Raw genomic sequence first — 24,708 nt, 5'->3', positions numbered from 1 at the left:
CTACTCAAGTTCACCTTAGGACTCATTTTCAAGGTTTGCATTTTACAAAAGAGTCCATATTTATTTTGTTACATCTATTGGGTAGAGAGGTTCATGGAACATTTGGGTGGGGGCACTTATTAAGGCTTTTTTTAAATTACAAAGCCCTCTTTCAAGGTAGAGCAAACATCAATTACAGTGCCCTATAACTGTCAGCAATATCTGTAGATTAAATGCAAGATATGCTGACTTTTTCCTGATGCAGATGAAACACAGCGTTATTGAAAGACTTGCCTCATTCATAATTTTTGCATTATTCTGAGCCAAAACCATGTTCATTGAGTCCATCAATGTGGAATACTTGAAAGTGTCTGGGTGTTGGCGGTATTTCTTTTCACTGATAATCTCCATGGCTTTCTTGTTTTTCTCAGCCTCCAGGGAGCCCAGAGGGAGCCATCCAACGCCTTTCATGAAGTCAGCAAAGTCAGCTTTGTACTGATTCTGCAAAAGAGGAAAATGTCAAGGAGAAGAAACCAAAACTTCTAGGAACCGTGTGTGGGTATTTAATATTCTGTAAGCTCCATTTCAGTTTTCAACCAGTATTATATTGAACTTCAACTATTTTTATCCCTAAACTTTGTCTTTTATACACTTCCTTGCATGAGAAGTTAAAAATAAGCAGTAATATTTTTCTGTTTTTCTAAATGCCTTCCTGAAGAGAAAGTGCTAAAAAACACCAAGTTGATTAATTTACCATGTTATTATCTCAAGAAAGGTGGCTATGCTGGCCTACCTTTCTTACAAAAATTCTCAGGTTCCTTTGGTTAATCGATGCCTAATGAAGACCCCATTTCTCTCTCTTGCTCTAAGTTTTTGATCAGTCACCACTGTTACAACTCCCTCAGGTACACCAGAAACCTCACTGGTACTTTACACAAATTTCATTTCTCTCCCCTCAACTCTGATATTTTCTTCTACACTGGTATACATGGTTGCTTTCATTTGGGCACTTATGTATTTCTTTATATATGTATATATAACATGCACATATATACATAGATATATAATATTATACTTTTGAGATAATAGCTCAGCTCTTACATTTCCAAAAAGAAATGCAGGCTTGGGGTGGCCTGCCTTTGGTCTGTAATTTAAATTCACTTTTCCCAGCCACAAGATATCCTATACAGCTAAACTCTTGGCTCTCTACTCTCTGTGTCTTCTTCACATTCATTCTGATAAGCTGCCTCAGCTATCACCTCCCCAAAAGTTGAACACAGCGGAATGAAAGCTGGTTGGGAGTGAGAGGCAAGAGCTACCACGTCGTCTGATTTTCTGCTTTCCCTCTAACTTCTTTATCAGGAGCCTTTCATGCTCCTGACTCTCTTTGTTAAACATACTTCTTTCAACACATTCTTTCTGAAACCAAATTTCATTTGCCATCGCTGAATCCAGCATCCATCAAGGCTCACAGCAATAAGAGTAGAAAATAAGGCTTTAGTTTCTAGAATTGATCCCCTTTTGTTAAAAAAATAAATAAATTTAACCTAAGGTAAAAAATGAAACACCTTATTGGAAAATTACACACGAATTTCTTTCAGGATTTTCAAAATGTCATTACTTATGGTCGTTACTAATTTGCTTAGTTTCCAGAGTAAATGCTCTGCAAATGGTGTGGCTGCCACGTACATCGCTTTGAATCTGCATCATGTTTTTGGCCAATTCAAAGTTCATGGCATCCGGAAGCATGTTGTAGGTGTGGATCACGTTCCTGTAGTTGGTGTTGGTGGCCACTTCCTGAGACTTCTTGGCGGCCACCACACTGAACATGTCCACCGGGGTGTGGAAGGATGTCTTAGATTTCTCATAGCCCTTCCTGTATTCCCGGTCCGACTGCATCTTGGCCACCTGCATGAAGTGCACCAACTTGGGGTCGTCCTCCAGGCTGCGGAAGCCAATGTGCTTTCCTTTGGCTTTTTCATAGGCTTGCTTGTATTTGAACTGTAGGCAGGAAAACACACACACGCATATGGTGATGAAGACAGTGGAGGAAAGAGAAGAAAAATACAATAAACTAGATGCTATCGGCTTTGTCATAGGTGGACAGTTTTAGAGCTACCTTAAAATTAGAAAGAAAAGAGCTCATAAGGAGCAGGGGGCAACATCTTTTTACTTCAAATTTCTAGCCAGACTTGAGTCCGTGGACAGAAAATGATCTCAGAATTAATCAAGGATGTGTGGAAGTAACTTGTTTTGGGGTGCTTTAGAAAGCAGCCTTTCCCACTCAGCTGTCTGACCAGCAGAAAAGGCTGCAGACACAGTTTTTCAAGGTGCATCTTTAAATTCAGGGGAAACCTGGTCATGGGTCTCCCAGGTAAAATTTGTAGCTTGCATCCTTGTGTTTGCTTAGAATTCCCTATAAGGGATTTAAATACTCTGAAAGCAAATTATTTCAACAAGACCCAGTCACTTCTTACATTAAATAATGAACAGATGATTAGAGGGTCTTTGGACTGAGTGAAGGGATGGGGCTTGAATGTTACACGGGACGATGGCCCCACCCACACTGGGCAGAGCTGACTGCAGCTCCTGAAAACACAAACTGGGCCCATTTGCTCTGATTCGCTCAGCCTAAAGAAGGTCCAGTGGAACACTTACATCACTGGCAATGTCTCTAGAGGCTCTTGCAGCCTTTATTGAGATGGCATCCGGCCTCAAGTCATATCCTTTCTTCTTTTCTTCTTCCCAGCCAGCTTTGTACAGTTTCTAAATGATCAAATAGAAAAAACATCAGCATCTTGTCATTTGCATTAGAACGGGGATCCTGATTTCAAAGTGGTTGGCATGTAGCAGACAGACATCCCATAGGCATCAGTTCCCTTCACTTTCTCCCCTACCTTTGTTGTTCATCTACTTACATCGCTCATGGTGATTTGGTTCATTTTGGAGAGCAGAATGTCTGGCGTATCAGGCATGATGTGAATGCTGGTCTTGTCTTTGTTCCATTTCTCGATATAGCGTTTCTACAACAAGAAGGGCAGACACGTGATTGAACAGCAAGACCAGGGCGTGGCAGTGCGGTCAAGAGGAAGAGACTCATGACTCCACGGTGGAAAAGCTTAAATCTGATGTTGGAAAATGGGTGAAATAGCAAGAGGGACTGATGACACCAGACACATGCTGAGGGAAAAAATGACCAAACCAGGGGGTCCTCTTCCACCAAAACAACAAATATTATCTTGCCTCAACCTCACATGATGGAGGTTTTGTCACACCCTTGACATGGGGTTGACAGACAGCCAAGGGTCAGTATAAGTGAGAGCTCTCTAGACACAACAAAAGTTATAGAATGCCCTTCCCAGCAGCACCACCACCACCACCACAAGGACCATCAGAAAGAGTAAAATACTGACAAAGGTCATAGGGGCAGTGCCAGGCTCAGTGGCGTGAGCACTATGAGGATTCTTGGGCTGAGGCCAGCAGGTGAGCTCTTACCTTATCCATAGTCAGTTTGTTACTTTTGTTAAGTTCTTGCTCCATTGTGTCCATGGAGTACGTGAACTTCAGCTTCTCAGGGTGCTGGCGATACTTCTTCTCGCTGAGAATATCTCCTGCTTTCTTTGCCTTCTCCACTTCCAGGGAATCTATCGGGACCCAGCCAATGCCTTTCATCCAGTTGGTGAAGTCGGATTTGTATAGATTCTTTATAACATAAAAGGAAATTGTCATTTCAGAAAGAGTCAGGGCATGGGTTTCTTTGGCTAGACAATTCATTCATTATCCAAAAGAAAGAAAAAAGGAGTTGGGGGGAGAATAATCTGCTTTTTATTCCCTATTATCTTTCGGAAAATAATTAATTTTGAAAGTGATTGCGTTCATGGTGGTTTTGAACAGGAAATTCTGACCTAATAATTCCTTTAAAAATTTAACTCTCCTGGGGGAAAAGTGAACAAAATTTTGCACTAGAAAACATATTATATAGCACCCAATTGAATCTCTTATTTTTTAAAGATACATCATATATTGGGTCTAACATCCAAAGTTTTAAAATATGTATATAATAATCTCCAAAAGAAGATACATATAGTTCAAATAAATAAAATCCTAAAACTCCAAATTCTGGAGAGGGCCCTTAATTACAGGGAGCCTAGCCAGGTTTGGGGCGGAGTGAAAGGAATTGCCGATTTCTTGTTCCTGCCCCCGCCAGCTAGAAATGTAAAATTCTATGCCAACTATCTGTTGATCGGTACATACATCGCTTTGAATCTGCATCGCGTTCTTGGAATGCTCCACGGTCAAGGCATCGGGCAGCAGAGTGTAGTTGTGGAAGGGTTGTTTGTAGTTGGTGTTGGTAGCAACCTCCTGAGATTTCTTGGCCGCAGTCACACTGAACATATCCAAGGGTGTGTGGTACCTGGTCTTGCTGGCTTCGTAGCCCTTTTTGTACTCTCGATCTGACTGCATTTTGGCTACATTCATGTAGTGAACCAGTTTAGGATCATCCTGAAGACTACGAAATCCAATTTGCTTGCCTTTGGCTTTCTCATAGGCCTCTTTATATTTGAACTATATGAAAAAGAAGGGCAGGCAGAAGTTGGAATAGGGTATAATGCAGGAAATGCTAAAGTATTAAACTGAATTTATGTAACAAATTAAGCAATAGCCAAATGCTGTCTGAATCTAGTGTTTTAGTATTGTTAAATAAACAACTAGCAAAGTATTTCTAATGGATGGTCTTGAGATGTGCTCTGGGGATAATTAAGAGTGGAATAATTTGTAATTTATATCTAGAGTTCATAGGTAGATTCTTCGAGAATGCTCAAAGGCTCCTGGAAAATTTGCTTATTACAGATCTGGTGTATTTTTTAATTATCTGTTTCCATCATTACTTTATTTTATAAAGTATTAAGTATCTTACAAAGTATTTACTTGCATAATCCTGAGTAAATGTTGGCAAAGCCTTTATATGAATTAGTGTAGTGGACTCCAAATGACTGCATTTTTAACTCTATCAAGGTATTATATCAATTCATATAGAAATTATAACTTAATTTGTTAAAAATAATTAAAATTATGTCACTTTAATCTATAATTCTTTCTGGTTTTCCATATTTCACCAATTTTTGTGTGTGGAAATTATAGTATTTGAAAATTGTATTCTTTTAAAACACTTGGAGACTTTTTCAGTTTAATGACATTTCAGTATACCAAGGCTTTTGTTCTTGACAAAATTCAAATAAAAATCAGTTGTCAAGTGCATGACAATGATACTAATGAGAGTTCCAAATATTTTAGCTTTACAAAAAGAGTTTTCTTCTTCATAACTACTGTATTGAGTTTTTAAAGATTTTAACGTGAAGCAATATAAAAAGTCATTGGTACTTAAGATACTAGAAAATATTTTAACATCATAACTTTTTTATTTGCTTTCTAATATAGCTCATATAGCCTCCATGTAAAGATTTTGAAACTGTAGAGAAAATTTACTACTTTCAAATTAGACTTACATTGCTAGCAATATTTCTTGAACTCTTTGCAGCAACAATTGGGATAGCATCTGTTCTCAAATCATAGCCCTTAGCGAGGGTTTTCTTCCAGTCTGCCTTATAATAAGCCTTGAAAAAAAGAAATATTATTTTATTATTTGACAAAATTAAGAGAATGAAACAGGATGCCAAAATTATTCTTATAAAACATGTCGTAATATACTCCTTTCTATTAAGAGAATTCATGGAGTTATTAGTTCATTTGTTATGTATCTATCAAATTCTTTTAAAAAAATCAGTAACTCCATACACAATATGATCTCAACTGCTTTAAAAATGTATATGTTGACATAACAAAGCCACTGAAAGGTAACGCTTTGAACGCAGGATAACAGATTTAAATTTTTTTCATAATTTTCTATACTTCCAACTTTTCTATAATAAGCATGTAATATTTTTATTTTCTTTTTATACTAAAGCATCTTAATTTACAGAAAGGTATTTGATACTAAAATTAAAATTTCAGATGTAGTAACCCAGTTTTAAATAAACTTAATGTTTAAATAGTACTTATAACAGCAGGGAAAAATTCTAAATAAACCAAAAGCATAAAAATGAATACCAAAAAATGTTTATTTGGAGATGAAAGAGAGTCTAAAAAATTAAGAAGAATGACCAAGGAATCTTTTAAGAAATGAACAATTTTCTCCAGGTTTGATTACATTTTTAAGCTAGAATTTACCAACTTTTAAAAGACAAGAAAAAGGAGACAATTCATAATAGTAAATTTAAACATCACAACCAATTAAGTATCTAGACTACCTAAGAGAGAGGCTAGTTACATACAAAAAAGAATTTCTAAGGAAAATTACATTAAACTTTCTTAGAAGATTTAACGAGTAACTGAAACAGAACTTAATAAAGCAAAACTTAACCTTACGTCTATCCCATTTTGGCCCTTTTAAAAAATGGAACACAACCTACTAGATTGATTTTATAACCTACTAAATGAGTCATAGCCCACAGCTTGGAAAAGTCTGCATTAAGCAAAATTTTATGGTAGCCTCTAGTTTCATATTCTATGATGAGTCCAATCTGAAGACTGTTGGTTGGCCCCTGTATACGGAGGGCAAGGAGAGACTGAAGAAAGAGACAGGTCACTCTGATTGGTAGCTGGAGGCTTAATAAGCAACGTAACTTAATATGAGGTTTGTCCTGGGTGGCCTCAGAGTAGATCTCCGTGCCCACCCACAAGAATCTTAAAAGTTTCTATAGAGGCCCTAACGGGGTTCAGTCACATATGCCATCCAGGTGGTCTCAACAACACATTGCTCTCTCAAGACTGTGCCCTTGGAAGGCTCCCACTGTGGCAACGGGCAGAACATATATTCCTAGGACAGGGAAGGGGTGAGCAGCCTACAATTGCCCAGGTCCAGATCCAGGCCTACTGGTAGTCACATCTTCTCTATGATCTCCTCTAACAGAGACTCAAAGGGCCCCACTCAATTTAACTCCCTTAAAATTCTAAGTTCTACAGTTACCCAGAACTGGAAAGGAAAGGCCCACATTAGCAATAGTAGCTGTCATCAGGACAAATACTCACATCACTCATGTTGAGGGCGTTGACCTTGGCCTGAATAAACTGAGGCAGATCCGGGTCTATAGTATACTTCTGCTTCAGTTTCTCCCCCTCCACCTTGTAGTTCAACTAAAAAAAAAAGAGGCAGCATGCAAACGTCATTAGCTGACATAATGTAAGTTACATCAAGCACATACTCCTTTAAAAAGCAAGGCCATCAGTTGCATTTTTCCACATACAGTCCTACCCCAGAGATACTACGGGTTAAGTTCCAGACCACAGCAATAAAGTGAGCATCACAGTAAAGTGAGTCACGTGAATTTTCTGGTTTCCAAGTGCACATAAAAGTTATGTTTATATTGTATTATAGTCTATTAAGTGTGCAATAGCATTGTCTAAAAAACAATGTAGTACCTTAATTTAAAAATAGTTTATTGCTAAAAAAAAAAAAAAAAAAGTGCTAATCATCATCTGAGCGTTCAGTGAGTGGTAATCTTTTTGCTGGTGGAGGGTACTACCTTCCATTTCTAAAAAAACGCAGTATCTGCAAAGCTCAAAAAAAGCACACTAAAACCAGGTGTGCTTGTATAAGGCAAATACCTAAAGCACCATACGGAGCGGGTGGCTGTAGAAATAGTCATTGGCTCATTTCACCAATCATTATTGGACAGCACTGTGGGTTCTGTGTTTAAAGGGTTGGAAAAGGCAGACCTGTACTTTTGGAGCTTAGAGACCAATAGAGGAGTTAGAGAACAAACGCATAACTAAATGACAGAGTTAGAACTTGTGATGTGTTGTAAATAAAATAACTTCAAGAAAGAAACAAGGGTGGTCAGCAAAGGCTCTCTAAGGAGGTAATATTTATGCCCAAACTTGAAGAAAAGGGAGGGGTCCAGCAGAAGAAGAGCATTCAGGGCCATGAGTCTGGAAAGGATGCGGCCAGCCTGAGAGGCCAAGGCAGCCCGAGTTACAGGGCTGGAGCGGCCGAGGGGGGCCAGAGGGCAGACAGGGTGGGGAGCAGGGGCCACAGAGCTGGGGGCCTTTTCGGCCAAGTTAATGTGTTTAGATTTTCTTTTCAGTTCAAGGAGAAGTTACTAAGGGGTTTTAAGTAGAAGAGGGGGGTGATTTGATTTAAGACAGTCTATTTGGTTGTGGTGTGTGCCCCCAGGCATGGAGTCCAGATACCACATGACTGCACTTGTCCACAGGACAGATCTGGAAGCCAGAACTAGGTTGGCGGCGGCTGAAAGACAGAGAGGTGTTCGACAGGATGGCTGAGAGATTTAGGAGGCTGACTCAGCAGAGGTTTTGGATGTAGGGTTCACACAGAGAGGCCTTAGTGGTGATAGCCAGGTTTCTGGCTTGGGTAACCCATTAGATGTTGATGGCATTTATTGAGATGGGGAAGACAATTACTGAGAGCAGTTTTCCTAGCTAACTGGAAAAAACACAGTAAGAAGTGACACCTTGGTTAGTACAAAAGAAATCAGAGACTCTACAGCATTTATTACCACTAAAATAGAATTAATCTTGAAACATCTCTGGTAGTGTGGGAAAGGGACTGGCCTGAGAAATGAAATCCACAGATAAGCCTCAAATCTGAGCCAAGCAAAGCATTCCTCACCTTCCAATATCTGTAGTTAAAAACACAAAATCTTCCCTTCTTTGCTTTTTATTTACCTCCCTCTTTCTGGTGGAGGTATTTTAATAGAACTCTGAAATTACCAGATGAGGTGAAGAACTGAGCATTGCAATTAGCCTCTGGCTAAGAATCAGGGTCCAGAGAGACCTGGGCTCAGAGAGGAGACTCCGAATGACTCTGAAAGTAAATTGCTTATCTCCTTCCCAGAGGCCTCTCTCGAGGTTGCCTTTCAGAACATCCAGCTATTGTGCACGGGGATTAGGACCTTATTATGCCTTTTCCCTGAATAGCTAAGTAGAACTATTGCAACTCAGAGCAATAAATAGCTTGGTTTGTAATTCAGCCAGAGTGACAGATAGTAACACAAATAATTTCATTTCATGTCTCATGAATAGCACAGACTCTCTACTTTTGGAAAACAAAGCAACTTTGGAACAGTCCCCTTCTCCCCTCCCTGTTCTGCCTATGTTCAAGTTCCAAGGTGCTTCAAAAGTAAAACATTTTGATTATACCCCTGAAAGCAGTTGATTTGGTAACATAGATGCAGCCTCACATACTGAATTAAGAAGGACGGCTGAGGAGCTCGTCACGGGGTTTTTCATGAACAAGCCCTTTTGAAGGGAAACCACTTACATCACTCAGCTGCTTTGTGTTCTGCTGAGCCAGCACCATGCCCATGGAATCAGGCACGCTTGTGAACTTGATGGTATCTGGGTGCTGTCGGTACTTCCTCTCATTTAGTGCATCGCCTGCCTTCTTGGCCTTCTCAACCTCCAGAGAGCCAATAGGGATCCATCCAATGCCCTTCAGGAAGGTGTTATATTCGTCCTTATAGACATTCTGTAAAAGAGCAATCTCAATGTGAGGAGATGTCTGAGAGGACAGTCAAGCGATGTTTCTGAAATCTGCAGTCCTCTGCAGGGGAAATGAGTAGCAACCCTTCAGCATGCTCATGTCTATAATGGAGCTTTGGTTCTGTCTGCCACAGAGCTTCTTATCCAGAATTTGGTAATAAGAAAAAGCAGATCTGTTATTAGAGTGCATTATACAACACAGAGAGAATCTAGGCCACATATTTCCATGGGCACTGCTGAAGAATATTGTGTCTCTTTTGACAATAAATTAAGCTTTCCTTTGATTTCACTGAAAACTCCACAACTTTGAATTTCACCCACACTGTCCACCTAGGCTCTGCCTGATCTCGGCTGGGGAGAGACATGTTCATTGAGCTACAATAAATGAACACCATCTCTTCGCTTTACAAAGAACGAGTCTTATAGACATCTGGCTCCTGCAGAAGGAAAAGGCCTGAATATTAAACACCTCCCTCTGCAGCTCCCCGTGAATCCTGCCGCAATCACAAAGCCATTCTGGCTCATTTTAGATAACTCATCACACAGATTTACATGCATGAGAGTGTAACCTTGAGTTAAAAAAAGTCAAAAATAACTTTCCTGAATTCAGAAAAAATAAAGAATGCTCCTATTTTGCATTGTACATATCACCCTTGAAGCAAGCACCCCAGGAGCAACCATTTCCTCTTGTTGAGAATGAAGGTGGCTGATCTACTTAGTGGGATATGGCTTTATCTTGGATCCAGAAGTTAATAAAGGCAATGCCAATGGTTATAGTAAGAGTACAGAAAGCCAGCAAAAATACAGCTGGTCTGCCATGCTTTCATTAGCCTTTCAATAATGATTATTTTAATGCACATTTTTTCAAATATCTTATTGTATTATGAAACCTACTAAGCTGGAAGAAATGATTATCCCTTATGTACTGGCATCTCTGGGTCTATTCTGTTCTGCATACTTACGTCACTCTGAATCTGATTCACGTTCCTGGTGTGCTGGACACTCATGGCATCAGGTAGGTATGTGTAATGATGTATCGGTTGTTTATAATTGACGTTGGTAACAACATCCTGGGCCATCTTTGCAGCTGTAATGCTAACCATGTCCCCAGGGGTGTGGTAGCTGGTTTTGGTCTTCTCATAGTTCTTCTTATATTCACGATCGGACTGCAACTTTGCTACATTCATATAGTGGACCAGCTTGGGATCATCCTGGAGGCTTCTAAAACCTATGTGCTTCCCCTTGGACTTCTCATAAGCTGCCTTGTATTTATACTGCAGAGGCAGAATTTGGTTAGCAAAGTTCTGGGTAATGATAATATTAGGTGCAGCAATTATATTTACACACAAAGGCACTCAGAACATTGTGACTTTCTGGAAGATTGTACAATAATGCAAACAGTACCCCCTCATCCAGTCCCCAGAAAGTTCAGAGTGACCACATTTATTTCCATCACTACTGTGTTACAAACAGGTGTCATGATACACTCAGAGCTAGTTTCTTTTCTTTGTTATCAATCTTATAGATGATTTAGGACTTTGTTTAAAGCCAACTGAATTTTCACACTTAATATAAACATGACACATTCCAAACATAAGACCAATGTCTCTTGGTTTTACAGGAATATAAGTTTACCTAATCCATTATATTATTGCACTTCATTAAATATTAGAAATTATTGAGAAAACCTTCCATTTTCTGTTCAGATTGGCCTAGTAATATGTACACAACAGATGCAGAAGAAACTCTGAAGAACTCTACATTTGAGATGTTTCCACTCAGATCATCTTGGGGTGTGAGGTAGAAATCATTACTGTGATTTTTGTCTCACGTTGACCTAACAGGGTTAAAACAAAACCCCTCTTCTTTCTAGGTAGCATCAATTTAGATGCTGCATAGGCAGGTAGCTGGTCTTCACCCCCCAGTTCTCAGCAGCTGCTCTCCAAGCTCACTGCTGAAGCAGCTACAGATGAATAAAGGAACTCTCCTAAGGGCAGGAACCGCCCTGAGTTTCCCCATCAGTGAAAATCTAACCACGAAAGCTCTGCTGTCCACCTCTCACTGCTGGAATCGGCAATGTGGTGCGATCGAGCTATACTGTACGTAACAGGTCAAAACCTCAATTTTCACATCAAAGAATTTAAATCCACCTAATCTCTGCAGACTCCCTACTCCCGCCATTTAAGCACCTCCAGATAAACAAGAGTTTGGCAGGTAAAAGGATAATCAGGTAATCTCTAAGCAAGCTGGAAAAAGCTTTGTGCAATAAAAAAAAAGGTAATGCCATACTTCAGACTTTCACTTTCTCCTTAAACTAGAAATGCATTTCACAGTGATGTGCTAATCTTTGAGAACCATTTTCAGTAGCAGCCCTACAGGGAGAAGTGGTGGAATTCTTACACTGTCGCAGGCCCTGTGACCTGCACACACTCATGGTTCTTCTCTTCTCAAATGAAGATTGTAGCCCCTAGAACGGGATGTGACAGGATGCGGGGCACATGTGCTTTGTGAGAATGTTGTTTTTCAATAATGGGAAGAAGAATAAGTGTGTACTTTTTCTGTTACAGATGAAATGGGCATCAATTTACATAAATCAAAATTACATTCTAGAAAAATGGGCTTTTCTCCGTTTGGTTTATAAAATTGTGATTGCCCGGGGTGGGAGGCAGGACGTAGGAGATGGTAAAGGGGTGGTAAATGGTGATGGAAGGAGACTTGACTTGGGGTGGTGAACACACAATACAGTGTATGGATGATGTGTTGTAGAATTGTGCACCTGAAACCTGTATAATCTGGTTAACCAGTGTCACCCTAATAAATTCAATAAATAAATAAATAAATAAACAAACAAACAAACAAACAAATAAATAAATAAATAAAAAAGGAAGGAAGGAGGAAGAAAAGAAAAATAATCTGTACATTTTAGATAACATCGTTTCAATGTTCTTAATGCAATTATAATGCAGGCAGGCATCTGAATTTAATGTGTTAGTGTCAGTCACTGAGAATAAATGCGGGCTGTCAGGGAAAGTGTCAGGGGAGGTAATTTGGCCTATGAATCAGGGAGAAAGCCGCTGTCAGGCTTATGACAGCTCTACCAAGTGGGCTCAACTGAAAAGAATCATAAAACATTGAAAGGTGACAGTTTCTCAAAACAATATGTTGTGGATAATTTGAATGTCATTAATTCAACATATTGTTTTCAATGGAACATTTAAACAAGCACACATTTGTTTGCTTTTTTAAAATGCGATCACACAGATTTCACCTAGAGAGTGTACTCACATCGCTGGCAATATTCCTTGACGCTTTGGCTGCAGCGATGGGAATGGCGTCGCCCAGGACATTGTTGCCCTTGGCTATTAAATCATGCCAGTCCCGTTTATAACAGACCTGGGACAGAAAAAGAGAAAGGATGTCAGCATGCTGTGTATTAATCAGCTAAAGTGATTCCTCAACAGCTGGGGATTGTTTCATTTCTCTCCAGATAGAAGCTAAAAGGATCTCCTATAGCAAAACATCACACTTTATGTAGCATGAAGTTATTGGGCTCTGCACTGATTGTTCACCCAAATATGGTTTGGGCACACATTGAAGAGGGACACCGAGAAACTGGAGTGGACCCAGAGGAGCATGATAAAGGTTCTGGAAACCATGGTAAGCGAGGACCAACTGGAGAAAATGACATTCGGTCTTACGAAAAGAAGGTCTAGGGATGGCCTGGTGGTTAGCTTTAGAAATTTTAGAATTGTTGTTATAAAGAAAAGGATTTTCTTTATTCTTATTTTTCTGGAGGATAATAACTTTCTCCACATGCAAAACTAGGAACACTAAACAGAGGTTTTAGAGAACTAGATGTTAAGCTCTACATAAAGAAGAATCCTGTATGGTGATTGCCAGAGGGAAAGGGGTTGCGGGAGGTGGGAGAGGGTAAAGGAGGGATAAGTGGTGATGGAAGGAGACTTGACTCAGGGTGGTGAACACACAGTACAATGACGTATTATAGAATTGTACATCTAAAACCTATATAATTTTATTAACCGATGTCACCTTAATACATTCAATAGAAATTAAAAGACGGGGGAGAAAAAGGGACATCTGTAATATTTTAAACAAAAATAAAATAAATAAATAAAAAGACGAATCCTTCAGAGTTGCCCTATACTTTAAAAGGCTGACTCAGAGGCACAGAACCACCATCATGGGCTATGCTGCAGGAGGTCATGTGGGAAATTGACCTGAGTAATTGTCAAGGCCCCATCAGACCTTAAAATTCTATTATATTATCATTAGTTCTGGATCTCACACCCCATCAAGGACCCTACTTACATCGCTTATATTGTAAGCATTGCACTTGGCCTGAAGAAACTGAGGAAGATCAGGACTCAAGGTGTATTTATGTTTCACATCTTCTCCTTTGGCTTTGTATAAGATCTGCCACACACAGCCACAGAAATAAAATGCATTACAAATAGCACAAAAAGGAAAATACATTAATTGCATGGTTAAAGGAGTTGTTCCTAGCACAATCCCCACTATTTCCACTGTTAAAAAGTATCAAAGGCATTTTCCTGTTTTTAAGAAACCCGAGCATCTTGTTATCGTTAGGAAGAGCCAACAACTCCGTCTATTATAATAGACAGAAAAAAAATCCTCGAGAATAGAAATCATATACTGCCAAAAATAAATGAACAATAGGTTCAACTGTGAAACTCTAACGTGAATTATATAATTCATCAAAGCCAGAAAAGTTTATTCTTTGCTAGTGGAGTTAACAGTTCTAAAATCTTGTGTTGTTCTGGTTTGGGTTTTTTAATTTTAGGAGAAAATGACTGTTCGAATGAGTCTTTCACTTCTGCTTTAAACTATCCAGTTATAATTGTACCAGTGAAAGCACATAATAGTTTCTTCCCTAAATGAAGGTGCTGATATGTAAATCCAGTATACTCAAATTGCATTTACCCTGGCTTGTCATTTTAAAGATGTCTGAAAGATATCAAAGTGTATGATGTAGAAATCATATCATATCCTCCTCTATGTAATAAAAAAGAAAATTATTTAATTTCTAAAACGAAAACAGAAGAGGAATCACAAGTAGGTTCTCAGTCTCTAGAATGTCATTTACCATGTGTACCCCCATTTCCCCGGCATGTCTGTGCGGAATATCATATGTAAACTGGTATGTATGTGTCCCAAGTAAAGTCTGAGGTGGCTGATATCTAAGCGAATCCTCAAATACTAAATAATTTCTTTTAGGAATCCCAGAGCTATCCCTACTTCCTCACTGCCCTTAGAAACCATTTCTAAGCATTCACAGAATCTCATTAATTCTACCTTCTAGACACCTCCTTTCCCAATGCTCTGCCTTAGAGTCCAAGTCAGCCTTCTGTTGGATATCTGTAACAGCTTTCTAACTCATCTCCCTGCCTCCAATCTCTCCCCTCTCCAATACAGCCTTTGTACTTTTTGTCAGATTTATCTTTTAAAACACAGTTGTGAAAATGCAACTCCACGCATTAAAAATACTCAATACATCCTGTTACCTACCCCATGATATCCAGGCTATAAGTTAGCATACAAGACCCTCAATGATCAGGTTACAGTCCTGAACCCTTCACTGTCCTTCCATTCACTACTTCTTCACTGTCATGTTTTTCCTTTTGCCAAGAATGTGCCCTTCCCTCCCTTACTTGCCAGGGAAGCTCTGGTGGGCAGTTCCCCTCTTCCCTTGTGCTTAGCACGTGCCTCTCCTGTAGCATCATCTCTCTATGTGGCAAGGCTGTTTCTATCCATGCCTTTGTCTTATACTCTTGTCCTATATCCTTGTTATATCCTATATCCCACTAACCCTTGTCTATTTAATCTTTATACATCATACAGTGCTTGGCACATGGAAGGTGTTCAAAATCATTCATTCAATGATTTAATGAATGAGGGCTTTTGATGTCCCTTTAACTCTTCTATGCACCAGGCTTTCCTGTAGGTCCGACTTTAGCCAGGTCATATACACAGCTTATGGACAGGCAGGCAAGCAATGTACTAATCTCCACCAAGACATAAGTAAAAAAGTCTCTATAATAATTGTATATGATGAATTGAGGCGCAAAATCATATACTCATGTATATTATTTCCCTGTATTACATATGAAAACTAAATATGAGGAACTTAATCTAGAACTAGATAAATGTGCCACGATAAAGTGTCTGGGATTTAAGCATAAATTTAGTTTGTGTACGTGCGTGTGTGTGTGTGTGTGTGTGCGTGGTACTAGAGTAGAATTTTTTTGCACCCTGTCAATTTATCCCCTAACACAGCATTTCAAGGTCTTTAAAGAAGAAGAGGTTTCAAAAAGGAAGGTAAAAACCAAGATAGAAGAAAAAGAAAACATTAGTGCCCAAACTAAAAATTATTGTAATTATTAATTTTAAATGAAATAATGTCAAAAGGAAAAGATATTGACTCAGAAGAATAAAAAAAGTGAGCTGATATTTAGTTTCTTAAAGCCCCCCTCCAGCCTTTGCGCCCTCTGCTGTGTACTCACATCACTGGCTTGCTGTGTGTTCTGCTTTGCCTGGACCATAACTGGGGAGTCCACGACGCTCGTGAACTTGAGGGTGTCTGGATGCTGCCGGTACTTCTTTTCACTCAGGGCATCACCCGCCTTTTTAACTTTTTCTACGTCCAGGCTCCCGATGGGAATCCAGCCGATGCCCTTCATCCAGGCGTTGTAGTCTTCCTTGTAGGCATTCTACGGGAAGGGGAAGAGGAGTGAGCGCCCGGGCTGGTCCTCTCCCGCACGCTCCCACCTTGACGGGAGGCTGTCTAGTGGAGACAGTGTCACTTACATTGCTCTGGATGTGCATCATGTTTTTAGACAACTCCAGGTCCATGGCATCGGGCAGGTAGGTGTAATGATGGAGCGGATGCTTATAGCTGGTATTGCTGACAATGTCCTGAGCTTTCTTAGCTGCCACAACATTGAACATGTCATGGGGAATGTTGAATTTCGTCTTTGTCTTCTCGTAGTCTTGTTTGTACACCCGGTCCGATTGTATCTTGGCCACATTCATATAATGAACCAGTTTAGGATCATCTTGGAGACTTTGGAAGCCAACCATTTTCCCTTTGGCTTTTTCATAATCTTTTTTGTACTGAACCTATTAGAAACAAAGGGGGGCATATTTTAAAACGTGGCAAGAAGATTTTACTGGACAATGAGACCATGGTCGGAAGCAATTGCGCTTTTCCAGAAATTACTTCAATAACCAAACAATTAGATACTCGCTTGTAAGTAGCCAGGTAAAACTAAAATGTTATTTTGAGCCATTTGGTTGTCAACAGCTCCTTCTGCCACCAGAGAGAGGTTGGGATGGGGGTGTTACCATAATTCATATCAATGACAGAGTAAAGTAAGTTCTTTCCCACTTAGACACTTGAGAGAGGCAAATGAAAAGATAACTGTTTCACAATCTCTATCAATGACATGCTGCTAAAGAAGATCCCAAATAGCTGGCTGCTGGCTCAGTAGTAGAATTGTAGCAGTAGTAGAATTTTAATGAGTCTGCATATTCAAAGGGACACTCAGAGCCAGTAGTGTATAAACACTAATTGGCTCCGAATAATAAAGTGAGGAGAACTGAGCTTCCCTGGGGAGACCTGGGAAGAAACCTGGAAAATGGAGAAGCAGAGATGTGAGGAAAGGTTTGTGCGTATGTCCAGGCGAGAGCTGGAGGAAACCACCCACAGAGAAAAAGGAGCAGTGAGAAATTCGGGATGGCAGGGCCCTTAGGACACAGGCATTTATTATTCAGCCATCATGGTGCAATGTGAACTTCATTTCAAACAATCAGCAAAGTTGTGCTTGGGACTTGGGGGAAGTCAAGAGCAAGGGGCTGTGTTCTCTCTGGGTCATGCAGAGCAGAAAGAGAAATGAATGCAGGGAAGGAAAACCCAGGTAAGCCAGAGCAAAACCGTCAGGAGCAAACCAGGAGACAGGTGATCGAAAAACAAAAATCTGCAGCAGTCACAGGGAGGGTATCCCTCTTCTTGTAGGACAATAGGTGGGGGTTTGAGTCAGTTGTATTTAAATCTCAAAGAACAAAGTGACTTCAGTTCACAGCTGGGTTAAAGTAAGATAGCAAAAGAAACAAAGTTCCTAACTGTAATGAAACCTAATGACTATTAGAGGCTATAAAACTTGAAGCCAAGCCATCATCTGTAGAAACGATGAAATAAAAAGAGCCATTTCTATTCTTTGAGCAATAGAGAATTCATATAAATTAAGCAAGTTTTGAGATAAAATTTTATGGTGAGGAGGCTCATATGACTTAAATAGTCTGGAATTTATTTATTTCTGGCAAGAATAATGAAGTGCATTTGTGTAGAAATGTAGATGAGAATTTTTAATTAGGATGCTTGATGAGAACTGATCAGTAAAGGTTATATAAATCCTTACCCCCAAGAAAATTCAGATCTGTTTAGGGAACTTTCTTTTCTGAATAGTTTTCAACCAGACTTGCTTCCAGGTGGGGGTAGTAGAGGTGGTGATTTTTGGATAACAAGTCCACCCCTCCCACACTTTCTGGTTACACACAGGTGACCACTGGCTGGACTTACATCACTGGCCGCCTGCCTGGCAGCCTTGGCAGCTTTGATGGGAATGGCATCAGTTCTCAGGTCATATCCCTTCTTGCTCATATCTTTCAAGTCTGCTTTGTACATATTCTGAAAGAAAAATGTCATTTAAGTATAAGTCAGTCCACATTTAGAAAAGGCTTGTGATGCCGTCAGCTGCTGAGCCCATGCACGCACCTCACTGATGTTGTAGGCGTTAACTTTGGCCTGAATGAACTGGGGCAGGTCCGCTGGCAGGCTGTACTTGTGAAGAGTCTTCTCTCCTTTGGCTTTGTAGGCAATCTGAAAGAGAAAACAAAAGCATAAACAAACTAATAAAGTAGGAAAAAGAATTTAATGGCACAGGAAAAGAATTTCAGAGAGGATCGCACTGCACAGAGGTGCTTTTTATAAAAAGACTCTTTGTGCAGTCCCCATTTTCACCTGCAAATATCTGTGGGCATTCGAGGTTTCACAGGCAGTTACACAGGGTTATTGTCACGCTAGTTCAGCCTGGACAAAAGCCCCATAGTATGTATGCACTAGGAACCGCTGGGCCTAGGTAGGGCACCTGGTGGAAATTAGCCCGGAAAGGTGACCTGATGAAAATGTTAGCCTGCAGACACTTTCCTGAGCATAGGAGAGGCTAATATGGTGGGATACACCAACCATCTATATTATACTTTGTGGGCTCCTAACGGGACTGATGGGTAGGTTTGACTGTATTTGATTTTTGTCTTAGCTCTGACTTAAAATGTAACTCCTCCATATGATGTAGCGCCTATATTCATTTTCCTGGTCTTTCCTAGAAATAGGCTTGTAGTGTTTCTTGTTATCAAGAGAAGGCCCTCTTACCTTCTCCTTGGAAAGCAATATCAAAATACTGGAAGGACAGCACACTGGACACAATACTCTAAAGATATGAATTAGGTGTGCTTTATTAATGAAAAGCTGAGGGAACTGCGCATTGCTCATGTAATTGAGTCTCTTCAGATTCCATAATAACTACAGGTGATCAGTACATTTGGAATACAAATGTATTTGTATTAGTTAACATTCATTAAGAAACAGACAAGATTAACACTTACATCACTCCTCTGGGCCTGGTTGATTTTAGACTGTACTGTAATCGGAGCATCTTCGATCGAAGTAAACTTGAGAGTGTCTGGATGTTGGCGATATTTTTTCTGTTTAGTGAATTTAAAAAAAGAAAAACAATAAAATTACTTGCACTGAAGGGTATTATATAAAAATCTTTGAAATTTATTTTGGAGAGAGAGGTTTTTTTCCTGATTTTAAAATGTAAAAACATTACATTTTTGGCTAGGTTGGGGGAAAATAAATACAATACAAAAACAATTATTTAAAAATTGACTTAATCTTGGCTTTGTTGGGGCAGTACAGACCAATACAACTTTCAGGAACCAGACTTTACTCTCTTAATTTCTTGTTTATGACATAAAAGAGGGCACTCTCAGCTAAGCAGAATAGAGAAGCATCCCAAAGTTTTCTAAAGGGTTAACAGAAAAACAATTTAAGGTGTCTTTGCAAGACACTAACAAGTTCTCAGAGATGTTATTTTCCCTGTCACATCATTAGCAGCTAAAGTAAAGACGCTCTCTAGTTGAGGGAGGAGGAATTGAGGAATTAGGACAACAGCTAGAGATTATTAAAAAGAGAGGGAGGACTTGTGCTCTGCAAGCGTTAATATGGTTAGTTCGTAGATTGTCACTAAAGCGCTGAGAAGGCACAGGAGAGGGGACATTGGAAGGTGTTCCAACTGGGAGCTGGCTCCTAGCTACCCTCATTCTTATATTCTGCCCCACATATTTTCCCATAGTTGCACCACTCTTTCATCTTCACACTTCTGACAACTACCAACCCAGAAGAACTTTTTCTGAAAAATCTCTGAGTAAATGAAATGGCTTTCACCAAAAACAAACAAAAGCACAAAACAACAAGAACAACAAAATCTCAAGTGTGGAAGACAACTCTCACTGAGCACCTCTGTCCCTTGTTATGTAGTCTAACCTCCCCGATGATGGGTTTACCTGACAGTAGCAGAAAGTGTCACTGTGGGCAGAGAAGGGACAGATAGCCTGGCTGCTTTAAGACAGCAAGATCATCATTATTTTTTCTTAGACTGAATTAATCTATACATTACTTTAAAATCATCAAGAATATGGTATAGGGTATAATACTTCATACATTTTCTATAATATTCATTATATACATTATCCATAATCACCAAAAAGTAAAAAAAATCCACACATCCACCAACTGGACAACCAAAATGCAACAGAGCCATACAAAGGAATGCTACTCAATAATAAAAAGAAATGAATTGCAGACGCATGTAGGAGTATGGATGAACCTTGAAAACATTACACTAAGTGAAAGAAGACTGATATAAAACAATTTCTAGAAAAGCAAAACTATAGAGACAGAAAGCAGATGAAGGGTTGCCTGGCAGTGAAGATGAGAGCAGAAACTTTTCAAGGAATCTGTTTGGAGAACTAGCAGAATTTTAAAATTCAACTGTAATGATGACTGTACAACTATATGAACCTCTTAAAACTCACTCAAGGGTACACTTAACATAGCATTTTATGGTGTGCAAAATATACCTTGATAAAATTGTCAAATATATTTTTATCACGAATGGTTCACATACGTGATTTTGGTGATGTGAAAGGGTATGTTTATCTACCAGAATAATTCATGCATGTGGTTAGTTTTTCCCCTCACCAACAATTACTAGAGGAAGAAGCAGTAACAGAGCCACTTCCCATGGTTTGGGAGGTTTTACACAAATCTCTCTCTGTGACAAATGAATGCACTGGCTTTACCTCATTAAGGATGTCTGAAGCTCGCTTTGCCTTTTCCAATTCCAAGGACCCATAAGGCACCCAGCCACAGCCTTTCATCCAGCTGTTGTAGTCAGCTTTGTATTCAACCTAGAACACCAAGAGAAAGGTTAAATTTCTTTTGCTCAGCATCATGTTTATCCATAAAATCGTTAACATGTTAAGATTTCTGACCAGCTTCCTTACGCCATACATTAAGGTTATTTTAAACATATTATTAGTGAGAGATTTTAACAGCCCTTAGGTTTTCATTGTTTTTCCAGTGGGCATATGTTTCATTTCATCCTATTACCAACCGAATGGAAGTTCAATCTGGAAAATGCTAAATTCAAAGCTGTATTTCAGGGAATAAATAAAATTGTTATATTTAGATAATAAAATGTGAAATGTTTGCTCACTAGAGCTCTAAGCTTTATGTTTAAATGGTCAAATTAGGACTGAAGACCACATCAAAGGTGGATAATTTTGCTAGCTTTCTGATTAGATAAGACTGGATAGTAAGTATTTGTATTAAGTGTTTGCACACAATGCCCTCCATGTGTAATGGTCAGCTTAGGAGTTTTTCTACATTGGCTGACAATCCACTTTAACATAGCTGCACTCATTAATTTGCTTATCACTTGGAATTGGTCCTATTTTGAGGACAGTTACTTAATATTATTAAAATAATGAGCTACCCTTGTCCAGCTATAGATGATAACCTAAAACTTACACTCTAGATGCAAAATTCAAATTGTTTTTCTTTAGTGTGGGCCTTTTGGAATGAAAAAAATTTTAAAAATGTTTGGTTCCTGCCTTTGAGAGGCTTGCAATCTATTTGGGAGGAAGAAACATAGCAAACATTAAACATGTAAATAAGACTATAATGGATAAAGCAGAATTCTTAGTAATGGAAATGTTGGGATCTCATGTTCATATCAGCATTATTCAGCCGCAAAAAGATAGGAAATTCTGGCACATGCTACAAGATTGATGGACCTTGAGGACATTATTCCAAGTGGTTAGGGTTAGGGTTAGGGTTAGGGTAGCCAGTCACAAAAGACAAATATGGGATTATTGCATTTACATGAGGTCTCAAGAGTAGTCCAACTCATAGAAACAGAAAGTAGAAGGGTGGTTGCCGGGGGTTGAGGGAAGGAGGAAATGGTCAGTTGTTTAATGTGTATAGAGTTTCAGTTTTACAAGATGACAAAGTTCTGGAGATTGGTTGCACAGCCATGTGAATATAACTAAAAGCTACTGAAGTGTAGGCTTAAAATGGTAAAGATGGCAACAAGTGTATTTTACCACATTTTTAGAAAATAAGATTGTTAGGATAAGTGTTCTCTTGTGTAGCTTAGACAAATTAATTTGCCTAAAGAACTTTTGATCTGCAGGAAAAAAACTCAGCTATTATAAAAAATTGATGCTGTAATTGTATATCTTATTTTTAGACAAGATAGCAATCTATGCAAAAAATTATTGATCCTGATGATGGTAATCATAGCGAACGTTTTTTGAGAATTCATCAGGGCCTGGCACCTTGCTAGGTATTTTTGCATATGCATAAATCCTCAAAACGGTCATCTTGTTTTATTCCAATTTTACAAGAGGACCGAAGACTCAGCAAGGTGGATAACTTTCCCAAAGGGAAACGGTGATGGGGCGCATGCGGGCCCCAGGACTCTCTAACTCTGAAAGATGTGCTCTCATGGAGCCACACGGGTAACTTTCCCTTTACATCCTACATACAGAAGATCGTGCAGACACCTCTGAGAATCGCCAAAAAACTCAACTTAGAAATCTTTTTCGGTTTCCACCTAAATTTAGGAGGGAGTAGAGGACATTGGTTACTCACATCGCTCTGCAGCGCGTACGCCTTCTTGGCGAGGTCCAGGTTGACGCTGTCGGGCGGGTAGCTGTAATTGTGTAGGAGGTGCTTGTAGTCCACGTCACTGACAATTGCCTGAGATTTCTTAGCTTGAGTGACTTGGAGCATATCAAGAGGTGCCGTGTAGATAGTTTTTGACTTTTCATAGTCTTTATGATATTCACGCTGTGAATAGGAAATTACCATTTATTACCTTAATGGATTTACAGAAAAAGCACAGAGATCTCTCATAAACAACAAATATTAGTCAGAAAAAACAGATCCAAACATCTGAGTAGTTATTTTTTCCTAAAATTTGTTCATATGTTACACATTGTTGAAATGCCCCCAAAAATCATACATGGACAGATCTCTTCAAATCTCTTTTTAGATCAAAGTACAACTGTCCGACATTAAGAATGAGCCATGGCTTCAGCTTCGGCCAGGTATTACTTTATTTTAAAACAGGGATTTTCAAAGATCGCTAACAAGCTATATGATCTACTGAGGTAATGTATCCTTTGAAGAATTTTCCAATAAAGGAGTATTTTTTTGATTGACCAAAATCATATGACAGTCATTTCATACTTCTGGTTTTATAAGATGACTGCTTAAGAAACAGAACTTGGCATTTCTAAAGTCATCTTTAAATGGCTAGTTTCTGATTTTTCAACCTGATTATTCTATGTTTGACAGTAGATAAGCCCTACTGAGAATCCCAAAGGGTTTTTCACACCAAGTTTAATTTCAGTAACAATTTAAAAGCAGCTTCAGATTGCAGCAGTTATAACACCTCAAAGGAGAAAAGTCTGTGAAGCTGAGCCATTAAAGTAACCTTGGCCCTTATGTACAGTGTTCTCATAAACCAAATGTCCTGACTGAGCCTCAGAAGGCACTGTCATTGGCTGGTTTTCTGGAATGATTAGACAGGTTGCTAAGTAGGTCAAAGTCCCAGCTTCATCAGGTCCACTCACCAGTTACTTCAACAGAGAGAAAAATTCTGACCCAGTGCCTTTAGGAAAAGTCTAAATCCATTATATCTCCCCATAGTCATATAAGCATTAAAGACAATGACGCAAGCTAGCAAGTATAGATGTGCATTATAAATCTTCTGTACAAATTCCTTTTGCAACTGATCTAGTATTTTAGCTTTCTTAGGGAATGTGATCTTCTAATATTTGTGGGTAGTGACTTTCACTGAGTAAACTTATCAGTTAGTTGTAAAATCTAGATCCTAGTTTATGAAAATAAAATATTAAAATTTTCTAATGGTGTGCAAAAACATTAAAAAATAAAGACAGTTTGTTTTTATTAAAAATAAACTGATAAAACAACGTTGCAACAGCAGTTGGTGTGTGGAAGTGTTTTTGACTATTTTATTTATGTTCATACCAGCTCACACATACCTGCACATATAAAATGTTGTCAAAGGTTCAAATGGCTTTAAAAGACTTTTTTAAAAAGCTATGCATGTTCTACACCTGTAGCTTAGCATTGAGCCTGGATATTATGTGAGAATGATCCATCATTCACTGTCTCTTTTGGTTGCCAACATCAATCAATTAAAAAGTATTTATTGAACACTAGCTGGTTTTGCTCAGTGGTTAGAGTGTTGGCCTGTGGACTGAAGTGTCCTGGGTTCGATTCTGGCCAAGGGCATGTACTTCAGGTGCAGGCTCGATCCCCAGTCCCGGTCAGGGCAAGTGAGGGAGACAACCAATCGATGTGTCTCTCTCACATCAATATTTTACTCTCTCTCTCTTTCTTTCTCTCTTTCCCTTCCACTCTCTCTGAAAAGCAATGGGAAAAATATCCTCAGGTGAGGATTTTTTTTTTAA

The 24,708-nt window shown here is 39.1% G+C and overlaps 1 protein-coding gene across 1 annotated transcript in view; it reads right to left on the bottom strand.

The window, feature by feature from the left end:
- The window catches only part of NEB (nebulin), a 183,065-nt gene that overhangs the window by 127,285 nt on the left and 31,072 nt on the right, over positions 1–24,708 (bottom strand). The window contains exons 20-38 of the mRNA XM_087819858.1: positions 22,859–23,056; positions 21,004–21,111; positions 19,243–19,341; positions 18,353–18,457; positions 18,158–18,265; positions 16,387–16,698; positions 16,083–16,289; positions 13,870–13,974; positions 12,826–12,933; positions 10,503–10,814; positions 9,320–9,526; positions 7,069–7,173; positions 5,487–5,594; positions 4,234–4,545; positions 3,475–3,681; positions 2,898–3,002; positions 2,638–2,745; positions 1,669–1,980; positions 274–480 (exon numbers count right to left, since the gene is read on the bottom strand). Coding sequence (XP_087675984.1) covers positions 274–480; positions 1,669–1,980; positions 2,638–2,745; positions 2,898–3,002; positions 3,475–3,681; positions 4,234–4,545; positions 5,487–5,594; positions 7,069–7,173; positions 9,320–9,526; positions 10,503–10,814; positions 12,826–12,933; positions 13,870–13,974; positions 16,083–16,289; positions 16,387–16,698; positions 18,158–18,265; positions 18,353–18,457; positions 19,243–19,341; positions 21,004–21,111; positions 22,859–23,056 — 3,333 coding nt within the window. The remainder of the gene's footprint in view (positions 1–273; positions 481–1,668; positions 1,981–2,637; positions 2,746–2,897; positions 3,003–3,474; positions 3,682–4,233; positions 4,546–5,486; positions 5,595–7,068; positions 7,174–9,319; positions 9,527–10,502; positions 10,815–12,825; positions 12,934–13,869; positions 13,975–16,082; positions 16,290–16,386; positions 16,699–18,157; positions 18,266–18,352; positions 18,458–19,242; positions 19,342–21,003; positions 21,112–22,858; positions 23,057–24,708) is intronic.

Source organism: Miniopterus natalensis, chromosome 8 (assembly GCF_054644295.1).
Source record: "Miniopterus natalensis isolate mMinNat1 chromosome 8, mMinNat1.hap1, whole genome shotgun sequence".
Lineage (NCBI taxonomy): Eukaryota > Metazoa > Chordata > Mammalia > Chiroptera > Miniopteridae > Miniopterus > Miniopterus natalensis.
Note: the sequence above shows the minus strand (reverse complement) of the source record. Positions and strands in the feature narration are given on the sequence as shown.